Below are 21816 nucleotides of genomic sequence, written 5' to 3' on the forward strand. Positions count from 1 at the left end.
ATTATTTCCCCATAGCAGTTACCAAACAAAAAGGCCTTGATTAAGTCCTTAAAAGAACAGACTATGTGTGTCCTTGTGTCCTCAACAAGCAGGGTCCACGTGCAAGGGTCGATATCCTCTGTGCCTCCGGGCTGGGTTTTCCCTGTGCAGCGCCAGAATTCAACACACATATTGTTTTTTCCAGTAGCCAGTTACCAAAAAAAAAAAAATCTTTATTAAGTCCTTAAAAGAACAGACTGTATGTGTCCTTGAGTCCTTAACACACTGGCCACTGAGGTCCGCGTGTTAGAGTCAACATACTCCCCCACCCTGGTTGGGTTTTCACTGTGCAGCGCCAGAATTCACCACACAAATGAGTTTTTTTCCAAAGTTAGCAAAAAAATATCTTTATTAAGTTATTAAGAGAACAGCCTATGTGTGTCCTTGTATGGCCTGACTGCTAACATTGAAGGGTGCTTTTAATTTAACAGGTTTCAGTGACAACAACACAGGAAAAAGCCACCATGGTGAAGCTTCTTACCCAGACCCACCCCATCCTGCTGGAACCATCCTTAGAGGATATTGTCCCATATTTTCCATCTTAGCAGCAGTCACAGAGCAGGTTTACTTTGCAATTCCATCCCTGTTTATAACACATTTATACAGACTCTTTGATATCAGTAGTGGTGGCGTACAATCCGTGAAAATATCCCTTCTGGTTCTTTTCCATCTCCCAGGGCAGCCAGGAATCCTTCTTGTCTCCTCCTGTGGGCTAAAGCAGCCAGGGACTTGAAGGTCTTTGGCTCATAAATAGCCAGATCAGCAAGCACTTTCCTATTCAGCTCCACCTGGGACTAAATGCAAGAAAATTTGTTGGTTAAGTCCTGTAATTTTTAGGAACAACACTGCAATGCTTAATCACACTTTATTAAATATAATAAACACTCTTTATTGCTTATATAAACACTCTTCATTAAATGTCATTAAACAGTCTTAATGCTGAATACCTGAGGTCTTAAGGCAAATTACCTTTTTTCTACCCTGTCTAATTTTGGAATTGTTAAAGACTGTCACACATGACTACTTGGCCATGGGTATCTCATTAAGCCACTGTGTAAAATCTGTTTCCTAAGTTTTTCTGGTAGAAACCAAAAGCTGAAGAAGAATCTCTTATTTTACTCCAGGCCATGTGTTCCAGGTTAACCCATGGCATTTGTTTCAGTTCAAACAAATTAAAACCAGTATCAACAAATGAAAACCGATTAAAATTAAAACCAACAGTCTCAACACATTAAAAGCTGTATCAACAAATTAAAACCAATTCCCAGAATGTTTAAGAACAGGGACAGTGGCACCAGCTCTCTGCACTGTCCATGCTCAGCAATGCACAAAGTCAGTGAAGAGAACAGAGATTTCTTAAGGTGTTTTTTTTTCTATTCCAAGCTTTGTATTTTTAAATTTCTTCCAAATTTCTTCAAGTAAAAGGAAAGCAAGTTGTCACTTAATGCCCACAATAGCAACAGTGTAAGAGCATTTTACAACTCTCATTCTTAAGATGCTCAGTAAGAGTTTTGGGGACAGAACAAGGTGTAGAACCACAGTGCTCACCAGGATAAAAGGGGATGATGCATGTAAGGAAGAGAAACAGGTTTAGGGCAGAACTTAATTCCTGAAGTGAATTAAACTGCTTTCACAAGTAGAAGGCCTTTCATCACTAGAATTAGTAAATAATTATTCTCCAAGCCCCATCCTTACCTTAACCAGGTAGCTTATGAAGGCTGGGTACTTCAAACCATGTTCAAGGGAAGCTGCTCCAATCCTTGTGATCCAGAGCTGAAAGGGTCAAAATGAACATCTCGAGTGATAAAATACTTTAAAAGTAATCCTTTTGCCACGCTGGTCTGCTCACACTAAATACAACATTTTCATGGAATCACAGAATATCCTGAGCTGGAAGGGACACACAAAGATCATCCAGTCCAACTCCTGGCCCTGCAGAGACACCCCAACAATCCCACCCTGTCGCTCAGAGTGTTGTCAAACCCTCCTGGAGCTCTGGCAGCCTTGGTGCTGTGCCCACTGCCCTGGGGAGCCTGTCCAGTGCCCAACCACCCTCTGGGGGAAGAACCTTTTTCTGAGACCCAACCTAACCTTCCCCTGACACTGCTCCAGCCGTTTCCTCAGGTCCTGCCACTGCTCACCAGAGACCCACAGCCTCCTCAGTGCATCACATGCACATAGTAACTTCTGAACGAGCCATTCCAGGCCACACAGGGACTGAAAATCCTTACTTTGAACACATATTTTTCACTGACTGGTTTTGGGGGAACCCCCCCCAGTAAGGAAATGGCAGTTTCACTTCTGCCTCTCTCCCGTTTTCATGTTCACACCCAACGTGTTGCTCTTTACCGCTCTGAGGAATCTCTTCTTCTCTGCCCTGGCCTTGGTGGACCTCACAAACGCCCTGCGAACGCTCCTCACTGCCAGGCTGTAGCAGCGGTTCTTCCTCCCACGAAAATGCTGGAACAAAAGCAGGATGTTCTCGTTATGTTTAAGGCTGTCAAACCCTTCAGCAACACCAATATAAGCTCAGTGGCATTTCACAGCTCTCCACAGCCAAGGATCACTGAACTCTTCACTTCTTCACTTCACTTCAGCTGGCGTGTAATGAAAATATTCTTTCCTCGGTTTATAGCATGGGAAATGTGAGGTTGAAAAGTTGGAGCAGGATAGAAAATGATGGTCCAGCATGGAGCCAAAACCAGACCTTACTTTGGGCTGTGGTTCCAGGAGACAACCACAAAATCATCGCCAGTGCTTTCACCCAACCCTAAACTCACACATTCATTCTCTTTCCTGAGCTGCCCCTTCATTGTGTTTGTGTGAAGAGGAGCCTCAGATACATCAAAAAGTCACCCAAACAGAAAGTATAATGAAAGGAGTTTACTGGAGGTACCACTGACACCCATCTAAAGTGATGCAGGAGGAAGCAGGCAGAAATATCTACCACTGGGACTCTGGGCAGCTCAGGTGCTACAAAAGCAAGACACTCCCACTCCCTTCAACATTTTCTACCTCAGTATTACAGCAAGATGTACTACACCTCCCAGGATGCCCTTGAGAAAGGTTCAGTAGCCTGACCTTTAGCTGAAGTCACATTGTGCAGCAGCCTCTTTCCCCTTAAAAACGCACTTAAACAGCAAGGTTAATTTTTTTTATTCCAGCTCCTTTGCCCAGTTTAAAAAAAAAATAAAAACAAAAAAAGCCACAATCAACACTGGCCTACAGCACGATGGATTTGCAGACTGATCTTGTCACAGTGCTTTTATTTCTTCCTTCTTCTCAGGATTCTTGCTGTTGTTCGTGCCCATGCACATGCACACACGTGCTGTGCTGCAGCACGAGTACCAGATGCGCTTATGGATTTAACCAAACAGAGACCAATTTACACACCCAGAACACGCTAAATTGGTGTGAGTGAATCACGGAATGGTTTGGGTGAGAACAGGCTTTGAAGTGTGCCATGGGCAGGGACACCTTCCACCAGCCCGGGCTGCTCCAAGCCCGCTCCAGCCTGGCCTTGGACACTCGCAGGGACGGGGAGCGCCGCAGGGACCCCACACGCGGCTCGGCAGCGCCGGGGGAAGGGCTGGGACACCCGGGGGGCTGAGGGCCCGCACTCACCCGCGCGTACTTGAGCACCTCCTGCTTCCTCCAGAAGCGGTCGGTGAGGCGGCTGCGGATCCACCGCGCCGCGCTCAGCACCACCATGGCTGCGGCCGCGCCTTCCGGGGCGGGCTCGGCGCCGGCCCTGCCCCTCAGCCGGCCCCGAGCCTTCCCCGGCCCTGCCCCTCAGCCGGCCCCGAACCCTCCCCGGCCCTGCCCCTCAGCCGGGCCCGAGCCTTCCCCGGCCCTGCCCCTCAGCCGGGCCCGAGCCTTCCCCGGCCCTGCCCTCGGTCCCTCTGCCGATCGCTCCCCGCTCCTTCCCCCGGTGCTCCCCCCTGCTCTTTCCCGGTCCTTCTCCCGGCCCTTCTTCCAGTCCTTCCTGGCCTTCCCCCTGATCCTTCCCCGATCCTTCTCTCAGTCCTTTCTCCGGTCCTTCCCGGCTCTTCCCCCTGACCTTCTCTCGGTTCTTTCCCTGACCTTTCCCCGATCCTTTTTCCGGCCCTTCCTCCGGTCCTTTCTGGCCTTTCCCCTGATCCTTCCCCGATCCTTCTCCCAGTCCTTTCTCCGGTCCTTCCCTGCTCTTCCCCCGGAGCTTCTCTCGGTCCTTTCCCCGACTCTTCCCCTGCCCTTCCTCTGATCCTTGTCCCGATCCTTTCCTCCGTCTTTCTCGTGGTCCTTCCCCCGATCCTTTTCCCGGTTCTTCTCCTGGTCCTTCCCCCGATCCTTTTCCCGGTCCTTCTCCTGGCCCTTCCTCTGATCCTTGCCCCGATCCTTCCCTCCGTCTTTCTCCCGGTCCTTCCCCCGATCCTCTTCCCAGCCCTTTTCCCGGTCCTTCCCCGGCCTTTCCGCCCTCCCCGGCTCCCAGCCCCGCTCCCCGCGCCTTGCCTTGTCCGCTCTCACAGAATCCCGGGATCACTGAGGCTGGAAAAGCCCTCCCAGCCCATGGATCCACCCTGTGCCCGATGCCCACCTTGTCCCCCAACCCAGAGCACTGAGTGCCACATCCAGCCCTTCCTTGGATACCTCCAGGGGTGGGGACTCCAAACCTCCCTGGGCATCCCCTTCCAAGGCCTGACCACCCTTTCTGTGATGAAATTCTCCCTGATGTCCAACTTAAACCTCCCCTGGTGCAGTTTAAGACTCTGTCCTCTCATCTCTGTGCTCCTGGGCTTTGTAACTCCAACAAGTGCCCAAACCAGCAACGCTAAAGCACCGTGCAAAGATTTGGTGTTCTTTGCAGTGACTGGGACGATTCCAACCTGGGTAGAACCGTCCTGTGTGTAAGAGATTGTGAGACATAAAATAAAAATTTATGAGCTGTAGCAAACCACAAGATGGTGCTGCCAGAAAATTATTCCTTAGGAGCAGCAGTCCTTGGCGTCAGAGAACTAATGAATTTGTCTGATCCTCTTTAATCAGTACCAGTTCCAGCATTTCAAAGCAATGATGCTCCTGGTAGGAATTGCTCCATCATCCAGATATCTTTCCCATTTCTGGGCAGGTGCTTGTTAAGGAAGTGGAAATTTCACAGAATTAGAGGCTTGGGCAATCTCTCTTACTATCACCGGGATTTGTTTAACACAGTATCAGAAGAATCATTAGAATCTGCATGTGTTGAATTTTTTTTCTCTAAAGGAAAATAAATTTACAGACCTCCCACAGGTTAAAATGTGTTTTCATTACAGCAAAAGAACTCTGGAAAGTTTCTCTGGATTTAGCAGAGCTTTTTAGAATTTATGGCATTTTTATGACTAGTTAAGGAGCTTTGTGTTGTACTACCCCACTGTGCCCTCGCCAGATGGTAAAACCAGCTGTAGGATTTTGAGTTGCCCAGCACCAAGCTCATCTTTCCATGGTTTAAGCCCAACCTCAATTGTTCTTCCTATAGTTTTGTGTTGGGTTCTTTGTGTGACATGTCCTTTTTCCTCTTAGAAGACATAAATCAAGCTTGAAAAATATTACATCTTTAAATCAGCAGCTTTTAGATGGGAGAGTAAATACTGGGACTCTTTCACTGCCTCTGTGCCACTTGTCACATTTATTACACCCAACACCATCTGGTTTCCTGCACAGATTCAGGCTTTATTAACACTGTCTCTCAGCACTGAAGGCAGGCTGGATACAGCAGTTATTTCCCTCTGGATGTCTGGACAGATCTGTGAAGAAATTTCACATTTTGCAGCTTGAGTGGCCTGCAACCTCCCCTGGGAGCCATGTGAAGGAACATGATGGAAATGGACTTTTCATGCTCTGATGTCTGTTTTAAAGGTTGTTTCTCTCCGTGTTTTTTAATCTCTCTCTCTCATTACCATGGCTGTGTCTAAAAGGCTACATAAACATGCAGATGCCACTGTAATTCTTAAATAAAATTGATCATATGAGGCAGATTAAATAATTGATAATTGCTGTGCCTTCACTACAAGAATATCAATATGTTCTGCAATCAGTAACAGTGATGACTGCAGGGGACAGATGATTTGTGAGGTATACAGTGATTGTTATCAATTTCTCAGAGATTTTTTAATCTAGAGAGGAATTTTAGAAAATGAATCAGAGGCAGAATAATTGAGGTTGGAGAGGGACCATCTTTCCCTGGGGATGGATGGTTCAAGTGTGGCTCTTGGGTGCTGAGTGCTAAATCACATCCCTGGTGAGACAGATGTGAAGGATTGGCCAGCACAGAGAGCAGCTTCTGAGCCTGTTCTGTAAACAAAGCAGTGTTGCAAAGCTGAGAGCTGGCTCAGAAGGGACGACACTGCCTGGGTTTGAGTGTCTGTGAGCGCAGACAGCCGAGAGCAGTGACACCACACACCGCTCCCACCTCCCCTTCCAGGTCTGAACCGTGTGGGCAAGGACTCCAGAGAGGGGAGAAACACCTCCTGCTCTTTATCTTCACTGGTCACCTTGTTTGGGTGAGGCTTGAGCAGGAATATTTATATGTTTACAGGGTGAAGAGCATGGAAAGATGGTTTGAAGACTAGGAAGTGTCTGTCAGTGCCTAAGCCTGATATTCCTAAGACCCAGCAGTGCTCAAAGGTGGAGGAGGAGGACACTAAAGCCAGTCACCTTCTGGAACTGAGCAGCTGAGACAGCAACTGTCTGGGACCTCTTGGGATCATAATCCTGGGAAGAACAACAGCAAATTCAGTAGAACTCTGGATTCTAAACCAAGACAATAACTACTGCCAAACTTCCAGCAGCCAGATCTACTTGGAACTGAGGTTGGGACACTGCTGGGAAACCACCTCAAGAAAACAACCTGTACTGGTGAGGTCCTGAGGAAGCAGGTGGCAAAGAAAAGAAGGAAGGAAAGGCACCTTTCCTTCCTTGCTTCATAATGATCTCTGGTTAAGGGTTCTTGTCCACGTGTGGAAGAGGCAGAAAAAGCCTTTGCAAATTGCTTCCAAAAGCAAAGACACCATTTTGGATAAGAGCTTGGACTGACTGATCTCCTTTGAAGAATGTCTGCCCAGGACACCGAGGACTTTGGAGCAGAAAACCTCTCAGAAAAGTCTCGGATGATCCCTGGCCTCCCACCCTATGACATGGATGACCAGCTCCTGCCCAGGGAGCAACGCAACCCCTGGTGCTGCCTGGCGTGGACCCTGGTCATAGGCACCATGAACTCCTTGGTCTTCCTCATTAATTTGCTCCTGATGTTTGTTATTTTCACCGTTGTGCTGCTCCCCACCATCGTGGTGGTTTATTTTGGCTTCCAGTGCCACTCCCAGGTAAGAAAGCCTCGCTCCCTCTGGTTGCTCCCAGCCACTTTAGGGCCACCCCTGAGGGTTTATTTGAGCAGTGGCTGCAAAGGTAAGGTGAGACACCCCAAGCTTTGGCTTTGTTTTCACAAGGGGTGTGTGCCTGGACAGATTTTTTTCCTAAGGGGGGTATGTGTAGAATCTGGGCTGACAAGAACAGGTACTGTGGGAAATGGCAGCTTGATTGGGCAATAAAGTTGTATCCCCATGGAAATACAAAGCAGCAGTGCCAGGTGAGGTGAACACACTCCCCGGCTTGATTTTGATTAAGATGCTGTTTGCATTTTAATGTCACAACATTTCTCTCTTGTCTGTGACTGAGGGCTGCCAACCTGAACTCCTCTGTAACTCACAGTCCTGCCTGGGCTCTGGAAGGCTTTGCTGCTTTCTGTTTAAGTAAGTTTGTGGTATTGGATCTGCCCAATGCCTCAAGATAGAATTAATAAAGTCTGACAGAATATTTAATCCCCTTCCTACGCCAGTCTAACATTTAGATGTGTTCCTAAATATGCTGTGCAGCTCCTCACACCAAAAATGAGCCCCCTCTGCCCATAAAGGCTCTGGCTGTGTGCGTGGCTCTTCCAGTTGTTTGTTGTCCTCTGGATTGCATTATTTCCTTACAAATTTCTGCTTGGTATATTCCTATAAATATTTTTAGGATCACTTGACAAAACATGGAGGTGAAAAAGCAGTTCTCCTGCTTCCCTTGCAGGCATTAACTGTTAGACCAGCTCAATGTGACTGTTTCATAAGTCAGAATTTATTGGCTTCAAATTGGACAGAAAATGGGAAAAAAAAAAAGATGAGAACTGGCTCCCAGAATTGCCCCTTCCAGCTTCCCTCACCTTGGAAAACCTCAAGTTCTCCTTTGCAAGCACAGCCAAAGGCTTTCAGGAGATGCAAAAGGTTTTTGAGTGCAGCCAAACAGACAGAAGTGAAAGCCCCTGTGTTGCTGGAAGCCACGAGGAGTCTTTTAACACAGACTTTTCTTTAATACAATCATAGCAAGGGATTGTGGCAATTGGCTTCACAGGAGCAGTCCTTTTGTCTTTGGGCCTTTCAATGCCTTCCTGGTAGCCAGAGGCTGATTTCTGCACTGCAGGTCCATTAGATGGATTTATTGTTGTTTTTTTTTTTGCAGTGTGATGGGTTGTGTTTCTTTTACTGCTGAAAGGACAGGGGAAAAAGAAAAGAAGTCTGGGGACGTCGGGGCTGCCTGCAGCCTTTGTTAATGCACAGCAACTGAGTGCTCAGCTCGGCTCTGCTGCTGCTGCCAGCACGAAAGGAGGGCTTTAAATACCACTCAGCGAGGCCCAGTTGGTCTTTGCTTTGCAGCAAATGGAGTGAATGGCCTTTCCTGGCAGGTTTTTCAGTGCCAAGAGATGCTCAGAGGCAGAAACGAGTCCAGTGTGTACAGAGGACAGAACACAAAGGGTCTGTTCCAGGGCAGGAGTCTGGAGGGTCTCCAGCCAGCAAGTAGCTATGGAATGACCAAGCTCTGTCTGCAGGATCTCACATCTTGCTGTGTTTTTATTTACTCTGTTGTAATTTCCACACACATGGATGTAGCACCAGGGGGCCTTTTGCTGCCCATCAAATGCTATTTGATGATTTAATAAAGATTAGTCTTTCCTGCTTCAGGATCAGTGTGCAGTGTCCTTGTCTCACAGCGATGCTGGAATAATTGCAATAATCTTGATTAAGATGTGATGTCATCACCTAGTGCAGCCTGAAGTGTGCTGAGCTCGGCTCTGAGAGAGGGAAGAGGTGTTTTTGTGTGAAAGCACTGGGAATTCAAGGGTCCCCACCCACCACCAGGCCTGTGACAAGCTGTAGATGTGGTGCTTAGGGGTGGATCTGGCAGTGTGGATTAATGTTTGGACTGGATGATCTTGGAGGTGTTTTCCATTCTCAGTGGCTCTGTGGTTCTGTTTCTAAGCTCTGTCTCACTCTCCCCACAGGTCCTGCACTCATCTGCCCGCTACTGCAAGAGCATCCTGGATGACAACAGCTCCTCTGCCCTCATCATCCTGGGCTTTGTCATCATGTCCCCTCTCATCGTGGTGGCCATGGCCATCTACTGCAGCCTGGCCCGGCGCCTGCGGCTCTTCATGTGCTTCCAGCCCTACAGCCTGGCCGTGTACAAGGGGGGCAAGTGGTGCCGCTATGAGGGGGGAGGTCCTTGTGGCTGTGCCAGGGGCTGGAACACTCAGGTCAAGGCCTGGGTGTGAGTTGGCAGCGCCAGCACCGTCCTCTCCCCTCCCCGTCCCTCCTCATCCCCTCGCGGTCCCTCCCCGGGACTCTGCGGAGCTCCCGCGGGGCCCGAGCTGATGCTCGGCCGGGTCAGCTGTGGCTCCCTCGTGATTCCAGCGGTGTCTGAAGTGGTAGCACAGATCCCCTGTCACGCGGCATTGCCAAAAACTGCAGCCGAGGGACGGCCCGGCGCGGGTGAGAGGCAGGGGAAGGCAGGGCAGCTCCATCCCGTCCCATCCCCGCGGTCTCTGTAGTGGTGTTAGTGGGGTCTGTGTGCTGCTCATCACTGCAAGGCTGTGTCTTCCCGCTGGATGCTGTTCCCCTGCCTCCCCAGTATAACCATTTTCAGTGTTCTGTAGAAATAAAGGAGATTCCAAACGCCCCGAGGGAGTTTCTCTCTGTTCTGCCTCAAGCCACGCTGTACCTGTTGTTCCACACCACAAGCACTGTAAGGTAAAAGGTAATTTTTCTTTTCCTTCTGAGGGTTGATTTTTCCAGTCTCCTTGCCCTGCATGGCCCTGGTACCACCCTGAGAAACGACCAGGGGTGGCTACAGGTGCCAGTGAATTGGAGAGAAAAAAAAAAAAGGAGAAAAATACTTGTCAGCTTCTGGCAGGGCTGAGGAAAAACAAGAAAGTTCTGTTCCATGGAAAGGGGATATCGTGCTACAGGATAACAAGGTTTTGCCTGGGGGCAGTGTCTGCTCACTGGGCACAGATATTTGATATGAGCTGCTGTTCCTTTTGCTCACCTGTTTAATCCAACTGCTTTTACAAGGAAAGGATTCTTCAGCCTGGCCGTGCTGCAAGTACTGTAGTGAACCATCCCCACTGCTGTCCCTGCAAAGAAGCTCAGAGTTATTTGCTACAGCCTTCCCAATAAAGCAAAAATCGATTTAATTTGGTGTTTTACTCTGCAGAAAATTTTAATAACAAAGGGGAAATGAATCTACCTGAAATCTCAGTAGCAGAGCACACGGCTCAGGCTGTACCTCGGGGTGTCCTGGCACGGGCAGAGCCCACAACAAAGCATTCCCAGCAGTGCCGGAGCTCTGACGTGAAACTGGTTTGATCCTAAATTTCCTGTAGAGAGTACAGAGCCACCCTCAATATCCTCAGCCTTGGATCAAGTGCTGAGGGCAGCTGTGCCAGCCTGCTGGGTGCAGGGCTGATGTGCCAGGCAGGGACTGTGCCCACAGATGTGGTGATGCCTCCTCTGCACTCCCACAGGCAGGGCTTTGTCCTGAGAGCTCCCAAACCAGTCCAGAGCACAGCTCTGCTCAGCAAAGTGCTGCAGGAGGACAGAAATGTCTTTAAACTGTTTTTTTTTTTAAGTCCAAACTATGTATGGATTTAATTTCCCTGTGACATCTCCATGCTCAAAGCCATGGCACTAACCTGCTACTGATGGACCTCGGAAGACACTAAAATGCATTTCCATCCAGCCTTTGGTCAGGTCCACATTTATTTGTCCTTTCCTGCTCCTCCCTCACCAGTGAACAGTGCAGGTGAAGGCATCAGGAAGATGCCATGTCTCAGTGGTTTTCAGCCCTCTGATGCCTCCAGTCATTGGAGTTCTCAGCTGGGGGTAGTGCAAATACAAACCATCTGTCAGGCTGAACTGAAATCAGGAATATCATCTTTTAGAGCCAAGGACAACACGGAATTTATTGGAAGGATGCTACACTCCTCCTCTGAGGGAGGCCAGGGAAAGGAAGCTGGAACCTGCTGCACATACCATGAGAGGATGTGCTGCTCCCCATCCCATCACGGGCAGTCGAACGCTCCAAGTGCTGAATTTTCTGTGAATAACTCTCCAGGTTAATTTGGCAGGATTTGCATGGTAATATAACCCCAGTGACACGTGTTCTGGACAGTCTTGTTGTGCTCTCTCCACTTGTGCTGCTAACAGCTTCACTGTAACTGGAATGGCTTCGGGGAAGATCCCCCGTCCTCCTTCCCCTCCCTTCTCTTTCCCTGAGCTAACTGGTCACTGGGGATTGTTTCCAGCTCTGCTGGAGAACTTGGGTGAGAATGAATGGAAGGAATTAAAGGAGGAATAATCAGGGAGTGCTGCCAAGGGCTCCTTCCCTCTGCTGGTCCTCCTTGTATGTCAGTGCCCGCAGAATGTGTCACCAACTGCACCCTGTGCTGGGAATCCTCCCCTGGGACTTGGCTGGGCTCTCACTGTGGTTTTGGTCCCCCCTTTAGCTGTCTGTGATCCCCCAGGATGGAATTTCCCCGGATTTCATGTATTGTTTGCAAATGCCTGCTGTAGCTGGTGCTGTGCCTTGGAGGAGCAGCTGCTCTGGGTGTGCCCAAGCCTCGAGATGGGGCTGTGGGGCTGAGCCTGGGACAGTCCCTGTGCTCTGGGACACCCAGCCTGGAGTGGCACTGACCATCCATGTACCTGGGCACGGATTCTGCCTTGGATCCCTCTTACTGGGCAGGGCCATTGCTGGTTAACAGCATCTGTCCCTGGAATTTTGGCCAGATCTGACCCTATTTAGCTGCTGAGGGCTGAAAAATGCCAAGTGGGAGGGAGTATGGGATGGTGTGATCCTATGATCCACTGCTGGAAAACACAGTGTCGCTTCCCAAAAGGAGACTCGGGGGGATCAGTGTGTCCTGGCACAGGGCACACATGACCTCTAAGTGCCAGCAGTCACCTCCCAAACCTCAGTCACTGCTTTCCCTCCGACCCAAGCACCTCCTGCAGCTGAATAGGACCCCAATTCCCACATTGCTGAGCTGCTGATGGGAACAATCCCTCTGCCTGTCTGTGGCAGCAGGATAGTTGGGGCTGCCATCATCCCCCTCCCCGTGAAAGAGCAATGCCAGGGCAGGCTGGGCAACATTCCCAGGTTTTGTGGTGGCAGCCCAAGGGAAGGATCTACACCCCATTCCCCAGGGGCAAAAAAATAGGGACATTTATCAGCCCAACAACAGAGCCACTTTTCAGGAGAAGAGTGTGGATTGTCCACGCTGGATGCTCAGAGCTGCAGGGATTGTCACGGCTGTGCTGGGCAGTTCTCCCTCTGCCAGGGCATGAGTTCATGGAAATGCTGGTGTGGGGAAGCAGGACCAGCCCAGGCTGTGGGTGGGTGCCCTTGGATGCCAGAAGCAATTAAATCCCTGTCAGCTTTCCCAGCCAGCTCCTCCCTGGCCACACACTCAGAGAGTGCCTGAGTCACAAGGGAGGGGAGGACAAGGGACACCCGGAGCATCTACTCCAGTTACACCAAGTGAAGTGCAACCTGAAGCTCTGCTCCAGGAACTCTGCCTCACTGGGGGCCTGTCCTTGGCTTCCTTCCCCAAAGCCAGGCCTAAGTAAGGACTCCTCTTTCCTGAGCCTGCTGCAAGGAAGAGCAAAAAGATGTTTACTCAGGACATTCCTGCACTCAGGAAAGTGACTGGGAGTTATTGGAAGGGACACCGGCCCTTAGAGAGCATCCCAGCTCTGAGCTGTGCCAGCTGATGAGCATTCAGGGAGTTGTCTGCAGCTGCCAGAGCATTTCTGCAGAGGTGCTGGCTCTGTAACTCCTTGGCAGCAGAGCAGTGGTGATGAACAGGAGGGTTCATTCCTCCCTCTCCCCCAAAAGCACTGTTCTGCTCCTGCTCTTCAGCAGCAGAGTTAATTAACCAGGGTGCTAAAATCACTCTTTTGTCAACACCTTTTCATCAGCGTGGCACCAGGCAGGAGGCTGCTGAAGTGTGTTAAAGCCTTTGTGAAGTGTTGCAATGCCAACATCACTGCTCTGCCCATCCTGGGGGGCTGGCAGCTCGTGTTTTATCAGTGCAAGGGGATAATCACAACTTCCCAGCCCCTGCCCCTACCTTGTCTCTCTCCCCAGGGAGAGGATGAGAACCTGCCTAAGGGATCCCAGAACGGTTTGGGTTGGAAGGGACTGTAAAGATCATCTGGTTCCAAGCCCACCAAGGAAGATGGTTTTAGATAACACGGTGAAAACTGCAAAAAGAAAGTGCTGGCTGGTGTGGGGACAGACAGGGCAAGTGGCCAAGAGTGAAAAGGGAGCTGGCTCCAGGTCCCTGGTCTGCAGGAGGAAACACAGGGATGCACTTGGCTGCAGTGGGTGTCCCTATGAAAGCAATCTGCCCTTGGGATCTGCTGTTCTGAAAAGCTGCCACTGAGCCCTTCTCAAACCCCTGGCACCTCCAGGGACAGAGCAGGATGCAATCACAGGCTGGTGAGGACTTCCCACGGGCACAGAGTGGCTGTGGCCCACCTTTGATACCACTGGAAGGAACTCCTTGTGACAGACATTTGGGGAGGAGGAAGGGGAAACAGAATTGGGCTGTTTTCCTGTGGCCTTTCAGCATATTCTTGTCAGGCTGCAGAAAGTGGGGCTTTGAGCAGATCTACTGGCACAACTCATCATGCTGGATATTTAAGGGGAAGCTGAAAAGCCATTCCCAGCCCTTTTAGGAGCTGGAGATTGTTCTGACATCCTGTCTCTGGGGCTACTTTGGGAGACAGGACATCTCTGCATGAAGCAATTTGTTCCACTGTCGGCACAGCTGGTGGGTTCAGCATCACAAAGGTCAACCAGACCATCCTGGGAAGCACTGCTGGGTCACACCAGGAGACACTGGAGTGCTCCTGCCCCCTGAGACATGGTGGGCAACCCTCCAGCAGGTAAAAAAGAGACAGGATGTGCAGGGCCGGACCTGGGTTTCAATGGTTTGTGTGAAGCTCAGGGAGAGATAAGAAGCAAAGCCAAAAAAACCCCAGACAAACCACTCAGGGAAGCAGTGGTGCTGTTTGCTCTCTGCTCTCAGATGCCTCCAGTTCCACTCGTGCCTCCTTCATTGTTCCTCACGTACTTGGATAGAACTGAGGAAACCAAGCCCTACACAGAAGAACAGAAGTAAAATTGGAAGCCAGGGGAGCAGACTTCCTCCAGACAAAAGCATCCTGCTGCTGAAAGCCCAGAATATCTGCTTTGTCCCTGAAAAGCCCTCCTGGCTCCTTCACCAGCTTCCCCTCATCAGTCTGGGCTCTTTCAGCCCCAGTTGTGATGCTGAGCCTGGGGCTCTGCTCAGCACATTTTGGAAAGAATTGCCTTTTGGCCTTCTGGTTTCTATTTTAGGTGTGGTCCCATGCTGGCCATCAGCACTTACACCGGGATTCCCACCTTTTCAGCCATCCTGGATCCCTCAGCCTCCCTAAATCAGCTGCTGCTGAGATGTAGACAGAGCCCTCCACTCACACAGCGCTCACTGTTTGAGAGGAACAAGTGTTAGCAGAGTCCAGCTGGGAAATAAAACTCCTTATCCTTGTCCTGAAACAAGCTCAGCCCTGCAGCACATCCAGGGACTGCCTTTCCTGCCAGAGAATTGGGCTTTACCACAACAGGGCATGGGAGGGAGGGAAGAGATCCAACCAGTTTTCTGCAAACTGCTCTTGGACAGCTCCTATTTCTTCTTGGAAATGGCTTTCCCCTCTCACACTGCCTTTCCCCTCATGAGGTCTTGACCCACAGACAGGGAGGGTGGGATTGTCTCAGCTTTGGGCACAGATGCTGTTACAAAGGGCACTTTTCTTGCAGGCACCAGCTGCACTTCACCTGCTGCTGCACACATTTAATTTGCTGTGGGGTCTGACTCCATCTGAGCCAGATGCACCAGGCAAACACTCTGCTTGGGATATTCTGGCATTTGCTTTCTAGTCACAGCTCAGAAACCCAGAGAACAAAACATTAAGCCTAGAGAGGAAATCAATCAGTCCAAGTGTTTCAGAGCACCAGAGGATTTTAGTTCAGGTTACAAGGAAAGGGTTCATTCAGCCTCCTGATTTACTGCTTTTTAATAATGCAATACTCCATATCCAACATAAACAGAGGGGTAAGACAGAAAACCCTTTTGCCTGGTTGCAGTTAAGGATGTCATGCAGCTGAATAAGGGTGTGAATACCTCTGCTATTTTTCTAGTTTGTTCTCAGTACCTGGGCATGGCTCTGTGCCTGGGCTAGACCATTCCTGTCAGCACTTGGCAAATCAGGTTTCCTTGGGATTGCACAGGTACTGAGGGTGGAACTCACCTCAGCTGCTTGGTTTCTTGACGAAGGGCCCTTTGTTCATGGGGCTTTTTGGTGCTTGCCTTGACCATTTAATGTCTTGCTGCTCCTTGCCACAATTTTAGCCCCTCCAGTGTGGTACCCAAAGGCTGTGATGAGCCTTTGGGGGTTGTGTTATCAAGACAGCAGTGATGGAGAATGGGGTTTGCTGTGACACATGAGCTGGAAAAACACAGGTGGAGATTTCCTGGAGTACAAATGCTGCAGCTGCAGAATCCCCCCATTTCCACCAGAAAGCCACAAAGCCGTGTTTGTGCTGAACCATTTCACAGCAACTCATGGATTCCCAATAATTATGGTTAGAGGGAAAAGCTGTAGACCAACAAGTCCCCTTTCTTATCCAGGAAAGACTGAAAGGATAGAACAGAGCAACCCACAGGTGGTGGAGGTTGTTCTCCCGTGTAACTGTACCCCAGGGCAGGGCTGTTCACAACAGATGCACCATCTCTCCATCAGTCCTGCTGGACGTGGCTGCTCAGCAAAACCCCGTGAACATTCTGGAGACAAGGAAAATTCCCTCCAAAGCCTGGCCAAGCGTTCCTCTGGCACAACACATTTCCATGAGGTCACTGTTGGAGTTCCTCCTGCGTCTGGATCGTTCACAACCAGAAATTAAACACTTTCTCTTTGAGCTCATGACCCCCCTCGTGTGCAGGATGTTTTCCTAGGGTCTACCATGGGACATTAAGTGTCTTTGCATTCCTGCTGGCATCCTCCATATCTGCTCCAGGAGGATTTGGGATACTCACTGCAGCACACACGACGTGGCTCAGCCTCCAGCTTTCATGCTCCTTCCAAAACTGCAACACAGGAAAATCTTGTCATCCTGATTAATGACAAACTGTAACAAAAATGATTCCAGGAATCCCTGCACTAAAACTGTCTGCTTTTTGATCCACAGTCCTGGAAAACTCTTGATTCCTGTTGGGGTCAGAGGTCTGACATAAGGGGGTGAAAACACTGTGGTTTTTGCTGTGTTCTGCTGCTGAAATGTGGAGCAATGGGTGTCCCCTCACATCCAGCCATGGATTCGTCTGAAGGAGCAGGAGAGAAGAGGGAAGAACCCCCAGAATTTGGAGATTTGTAGGGAATTCCTGCAGGGAGAGCAATCTTGATAGCCTACATGAATGATGATGCAAGCAATAACAAATAATCTGGGGGAAAGACTGCAGGAAAAAGGTGCTTTTTTCAGTTTCACAGGTCCATCGTGCATCAATTTTCCTTGTTTACCCTCTGGGACACCTCTCCATCATGTTCCACGTGTCACCTCCATTCCTGACCAGCTTGCCATGGCCTCTCAGGAGCTTGTCAGTCATGGAGATGAGGAAAGGCACAGAACACACGAGAAGAGAAGCTCTGAGTGTCTTTTATTGGCAGAGTATCACAACAGCAATGTCCTTGACAGGTGCCAGGAAGCAGAGGCAGAAAGAGCCCCATGTGTGGGAGAACTCTCCAAAACAGGATCTGCCAGATTTCCTCTGCAGGACCAGGGATCAGGGCAGGCCCCACACTTTGAGCAGCCCAGTTTGAACACAGCCTTCCCTGCCACCTCTCCTGAACAGCAACAGAAACACCTGGAATTTCCAGCTGAACGTGCCCGAGGGTGACGATCCCTCCCTCCCTTTTTTTCTGCCCTGCATCCCATCCATATGTAAATCTGTGCACACAGAGCTCTCCTCTTCTTTGGAGAGCCAGGAGGGAAAATGATTGTGGAAGTGGTAAGTGTTACTTCATTTCTTGGTTCAGCTGGGGAGGGCAGGAATAGCTGGAATTGCAGATTTTCAGTAAAGACCAGGATTTGAGTCTAATCATGCACAGAGATGTGGGTCAGTGTTAGTGTGAGTGCAGCTGTTGCTCTGCTGCTGTTCCCATACTCTACTTCTCTGAATGTTTAAGTGGCATTCCCTGTGACCCATCACATTTTTGGGGGGATTTCCAAGACCATTTCTAGGAATTTGCTGCAGTGGCAGATTTCCACGAGGCTAATTTGTTTAGCTTAGTGGACTTCAACTCCTTTCCAACTTTTGTAATGTTTCTTACTGGATTTGATGTGACTCCTCTCTCCTGTTGGGAAGTGAGGAGTGTGGATGTGGCTCTGCATTCACATCACCTGCCTCTTCTTTCTTGACTGAAGAAGCAAATTCCTCTTGCAGAAGGAGCCTCCCTGGAAGGGTGGGGAGCAGAGGGGACATTTCTGTCCAACAGTGCCACTTATTTGCGGGGGAATATTTGTGCTCTTGTTGTCCTTTCATCATTGGGTCAGGCATTACAGCACCCAGCTCTGGAACAAAAGTCTCTTATCCCCAAAATAGATGGGAATTGTTTTGATGGCATCAAGTCACCTCTTTCTTTATGGACTGCTGGAATTGCAGCTATTTCCCTGGTGTGACATGGGAGGACACAAGGCTGGCAGGACTTGCAGTGAGGAAGAGTCAGGCAGAGTGTTTCCCAGCAGAACCCTCCACTCCCTCGGGCTTGTTTATGCCACAGGATTTCTAATCTGCCTCCCTTTGACTGTAAACAGCAACTTGTTGATGGTAGGAAGTCTTTTCCCCCTTATTACTTTCTGATTTCATCCTGCCCTCTCAGAGCTCAGCATGGCTCTTTTCAGGAGTGAGTTCAAGTTGGATATTAAGGGTTTAGTCCCCCAGTGCTGGCATCAGGTGCAGTGAGGCTCCTGCCTGCATTGGGTGGCTCAGGGTGGAATTGGTCCCTTCCCACAGAAACAAGTGACTGTTCAGTCCTTGGAAATCTCACCAGCCCTCCTCTACCCCTTTAATCGATAAAATGACCTCAAACTGAGTCTGTGATGGTGAAAAAGGACACATGAGCCTTGCCAGCTCCTGAGGGTTGGTTTGTGAGGGCAGCAGCAGCCTTGCCCAGGGACAGAGTGTGTCCTGCTCCACATCCTTTCCCTCCTGAGCTTTCCAGTGCTCCAGGAGCCTCACTGGCTCAGCTCTTTTGTGCCAGAAAAGTCAGCATGTGGATTGTCCCATCCTGTCTGTGGCTGTTGTGCACCAGAGCCTGGATCCACAAGGCGCCCGCACCTCCAGAACCTGATGAACACATGGAAAATGAAGAATCAATGCCTTGAAGGAGAAACTTGGGAGCTGACTCAGAGTTGATCCCATGCTGTGCTCCCTCTGTCGCTGCCCAGCATGGGGGGACAAGTTTCCAAGTGTTCCAGGAGCGTGGAGTGAGCTGGCCAAGGTCAGCGGGGCTGGAGGAGCCCTGCTGACAGCACAGGGACTCATTCCCTCTCCTCCCACTCACTGCCTGGCTGCCGGGCTGGCTTCACACAAAAAGGGGGATTGTTCCTTGTGCTCCAAGCTTTGTTCCTGCTCACGTGTTTTTGCCTTGTTTCTGAGAGGGGGTAAAAGGCTCCAGATGCAAAGGGAGCCCCCAGCAAAGCCCACCTTGGAGGCAGCCCTGTTATAAACCCCAGAACTGGAGGTCTGTGCCTTTCTGGCAGCCTGGAGCAGAGAAATAACTGGAAATCCCTGTCCCAGACTGGTGCAGTTGTGCTCCTCTGCTGCAGTGCTGAACCTGTTCCACCCCAGCATGCCAGTTTTTGGATGGTATTTATCCTGAAGCCAAGCTTCTCTAGTCCCAAAGGCTGCTGGCACGAGGGGGAGAACGGGAAAGCTGCAGAGCTGGGAGGGGAGAGGCTCGAGCTGTCACCTGGGTGTTGAGGCTGATGGAAAATCGGCCTCACTCCGGCCTGAATTCCAGGCTGTGAGCAGAGAGCAGAGCTTGGCCAGCTCTCCTGCAGCTGCACTTGAAGTGGGGGCCAGGCGGTCTCTCCTGATAGGAACTCAGCAGCCACCCTCTGCTTCCCTTTCCTGTTGTGGCTGGATGGGCTGATGGGTGCTCAGAGGCCCATCCATCACTGTCTTTGCCTTGCTTCCCCCCACCCACCACGCTGAGAACTCCCAGAGCCTGGCAAGATTTAGAGAAGACTCTAAAAATAGAGCACACCTAAAACACAGCTGATGGGAGCAGGAACTCTCCTGGGGGGGGGGGTTGCTCTATTCCTGACCATCAATGGGTTGTGGCTCCCAGGGCACGAGCTTGGGAGGGGAAAATAATGGCCTGGTGGCCTCTCCTTATGCCTGAAAGGTGAGGCAGGGATGGATGAACAGCACTGTTGTCCAAACAAGCTGCTAAAAGTCATGATGGAGTTAACTGAGCCCTCCAAAACCCACCCAGCAGCGTGTCAGAGCTGCAGGGGCACGAGGCTGTAAAACTGCCTCAACAATTACTGCTGGGACTCAAAGAAATTGGGGACAGAAGGTAAAATAAGCAAAACAGATGACAAAGCAGCCTCCTGGGGAGGGAATCTGATACCCTTTGCTTTGGTCGTTTCTTTACTGGCTCCTCCCTGAGACATCCTGCAGACAAACAAGCTGGGAAAGCTGTCCAAATGCAGAACCTCCTCTGTGCAGGAGGCTTTCTCTGGCTCTTGTGGGTTTGTGCCTGCAGGATGCTCTAAATTGTCTCTTCTCTCTCTCTCCCAGACTGACATGTTAAGAGCCTACAATTCTTGAGAGAGGCTGAGAGTTCTCAAGGCTGAGAACTTGCTGTTCAATGGGAAATGGCAGCTTATTGTCTCGGTGGAAATTCCTCAGGAAACCCAGTTCTAAGGAGATTCTCTTAAAACTGGCCTTTCCCAGTTGTCTGGGCTTTCCTAACAGGATAGAGATAAGGGATAAAAGTCAAGCAATAAGGAAAAGGATCCACTCCAAAGAATAGCCTTTGGTTAAAAACTGACCACTACATCCAGACCTCATTTGTACTGCTTAGAAGTGGGTCCAATTCCTGGAGCTATTTGGCTTCCTGGCAGGCAAAGAGAGGATACAGTTTGGGTCCAGCTGGGAAAAAGGCAGTAAAATCCTGTTTTGTGGAGGAAATGAAGCAGGAATCTGAAGTCTTGGAGAATCTCTGCTAGAGATTCTCAGGGGTAAACATGAGGGTTCCCCCCTGATCAGAGCCATTGAACCCACGTGCCCTGCTAAGCCCAAGGAATTAGACTTGGACATGCAGTAGGAGCTGCACGGAGAAGCTGGTTCATCAAGGATTTGGGAATCTGTGAGCTGAATCAGTCACTCTTCCCCAAGACCTCTGTGTGGCCAGGCAGCTCTGAAGCATTTAGGACAAGCCTTCCAGTCTTTGGAAGGAGATGCTGGTCCTCAGGACCTGGTGAGTCCCTTGTAAGGACTATCAGGGCCCCACCCAGGTTTGCACCCTCCCTCCTGTGCAGTTCCTGGCACTGTGGGGTCAGTTCTTTACAAGCAACATCCACCCCCTTATTTATGGCAGCATTGCAAAGCAGGGACTGAGAACACTCTGCTGGGAAAGCCTCAGGTCCCAGAAGTCAAAGGGGTTTTGCCCATCTGTGCCCTCCTCCCCTGGGGTTGGGATTGTGCTCACTGCACAGACAATGTGTGATTTGGGGGAATCTGTGCTTTGGGACACACCAGGATGGCTTTGGGACACACCTGTGTCCTGCCTGTTCCTTTGGGGGATCAGTGCTCCCCACCCTGCTCCTCTTCTTCCTCATCCTGGGCTGAGCTGGAAGCCGAGGATGAAGCAGTAAGAGGCAAAGGGCTCTGCCAGCTCCTCCTTGGCAGGGAAGCTGATGCCTGTGGACAGCACTGGCATCTCTGCAGAGGGGTGGAGGATCATTCTGACATCCCAACAGCTCTGAACTCAGCCTGCTGCACACCAGGGCAGCCCTCACAGTAACAGGGAGGGACAGGGACAGGCAGCTGGGCTATTTCTGACCTACCTGACAACAGGAGACGTCCAGAATCCTCTGAAAGAGCAAAAGTCCACGTCGTCTTTTGCTGTTTCTCCTTGTTTACCCCTTCACTGGCTTGCCCTGTGTGGGGCAGCCTGCTCTAGCTGTGAGCAGTTAGGATGAGTCAAAGGAATTGCAGCAGTTCCAGGCAGGAGAAAATTAAATCTCTGAGATGAGGCACTCTGAATTTAGGGTTGAGGCACTCTGAATTTAAGGTTGAGGCACTCTGAATTTAGGGTTGAGGCACTCTGAATTTAGGGT

At 50.2% G+C, this 21816-nt stretch overlaps 2 protein-coding genes across 2 annotated transcripts; one reads left to right on the top strand and one right to left on the bottom strand.

Annotated features, from left to right (window-relative positions):
- Positions 1 to 376: 376 nt before the first annotated feature.
- Positions 377 to 3817, bottom strand: MRPL20 (mitochondrial ribosomal protein L20). The gene is made up of 4 exons (XM_027702195.1): positions 3664 to 3817; positions 2389 to 2499; positions 1735 to 1812; positions 377 to 833 (listed from the first exon to the last, which is right to left on the bottom strand). The coding sequence occupies exons 1-4, from the start codon at positions 3748 to 3750 to the stop codon at positions 657 to 659; spliced, it is 453 nt and encodes a 150-aa protein (XP_027557996.1). The 5' UTR covers positions 3751 to 3817; the 3' UTR covers positions 377 to 656.
- A 2443-nt stretch (positions 3818 to 6260) lies between these two features.
- On the top strand, positions 6261 to 10042 carry TMEM88B (transmembrane protein 88B). The gene is made up of 2 exons (XM_027702132.1): positions 6261 to 7376; positions 9368 to 10042. The coding sequence occupies exons 1-2, from the start codon at positions 7107 to 7109 to the stop codon at positions 9635 to 9637; spliced, it is 540 nt and encodes a 179-aa protein (XP_027557933.1). The 5' UTR covers positions 6261 to 7106; the 3' UTR covers positions 9638 to 10042.
- Positions 10043 to 21816: the final 11774 nt, after the last annotated feature.

This window comes from Neopelma chrysocephalum, unplaced genomic scaffold, assembly GCF_003984885.1.
Source record: "Neopelma chrysocephalum unplaced genomic scaffold, ASM398488v2 Primary Assembly neopelma1_180, whole genome shotgun sequence".
NCBI lineage: Eukaryota > Metazoa > Chordata > Aves > Passeriformes > Pipridae > Neopelma > Neopelma chrysocephalum.